The sequence below is a fragment of the Nicrophorus vespilloides genome, unplaced genomic scaffold (assembly GCF_001412225.1).
Source record: "Nicrophorus vespilloides isolate i.1.1-1 unplaced genomic scaffold, Nicve_v1.0, whole genome shotgun sequence".
NCBI classification, from domain to species: Eukaryota; Metazoa; Arthropoda; class Insecta; order Coleoptera; family Silphidae; genus Nicrophorus; species Nicrophorus vespilloides.
In genome coordinates, this window is record NW_017099753.1 from 2,235 (window position 1) to 3,352 (window position 1,118).

Consider the following 1,118-nt stretch of genomic DNA (forward strand, 5'->3'; position numbering starts at 1 on the left):
CATCTTCGGAACGAAATGCATGTTCGTCAATGCAACAACACAGCAGGAAGGTTACATTGACAAATCGAGAGCAAACTGTACGATTTGTATACAAACAGAAGTTATTCTGAAAGCTGCAAGAATCATTTTACCGTTGGCACTTGAGTTGTGCAAACGAAACTTTATACTGGAGTAATATTTTATCGAGCTCGAAAGGAACAGTCTTTGTTATTATTTTGGAAACTTTGATAAAATATGGGTCGCAGAAAATCGAAAAGACAAGCACCGACAAGGAAGAAGGCCATCGAACCGCTCGATCAGGAGTTCAACTGTCCGTTCTGCAATCACGAGCAGTCTTGTGAAGTGAAAATGTTAGTTTGTTGGATTGAAATGTGCGAATTATATCAATAATAATTACGTTTTTTTTGTAGGGACAAGGGAAGAAATACGGCGAGAATATCGTGCAGAGTTTGCATGGAGGATTACCAAACGACTATAAACGTGCTCTCTGATCCTATAGACGTTTATAATGATTGGATAGATGCCTGCGAAACGGCTAATTGATTTTGTGATATTATTTAACCAAATAAATATTTGAATTTTAACATTTATTTCCTAAGTATTTAATTTAATAATTAACGTGTTCATTTCTTGGTGAATATAAGTTTGTATTTATTTATAATCTGGGTAATCGGTATCCCAGATTATTTGAAACCGGACTAATCGAGAAACTAACATGTTGCATATTTTATAGTTCTTACATATACCATATAATTAATAAAATTGAAAAAAAAATAGAAAATTAATTGACAATAAATCATATAAATCAAAAGATCTAAATATAAAGAAAATAAAATGATAAACCCTGAAAAGAAACAATTCTATCTTCAGTATATTCTCACATAGAGGAATTATTAAGTTAGATCAAATAAGACACGGCACAGGCATTCTTTACTCCCTGAAAGTATACAATTTGATAATACTGGACATTTTTTACAAATAATTCATAACCCCTTACGTGGTCACTCAAGAATCAAGTGGATGCATAAAAAAACATGCAAACATACATTTTGCATAGAAAACATTGCTTTGAAGTAACCATTTGACCATACTTTGATATTTTTTGTACTTAGTTATTA

General features: G+C 31.8%; 1 protein-coding gene across 1 annotated transcript; it reads left to right on the forward strand.

Annotated features, from left to right (window-relative positions):
- Window positions 1–234: 234 nt before the first annotated feature.
- Window positions 235–543, forward strand: LOC108565494 (transcription elongation factor 1 homolog). Its single transcript, XM_017924999.1, has 2 exons — window positions 235–350; window positions 411–543. Exons 1-2 carry the CDS (start codon window positions 235–237, stop codon window positions 541–543), a joined length of 249 nt encoding a protein of 82 aa, XP_017780488.1.
- The last annotated feature ends 575 nt before the right edge of the window (window positions 544–1,118 follow it).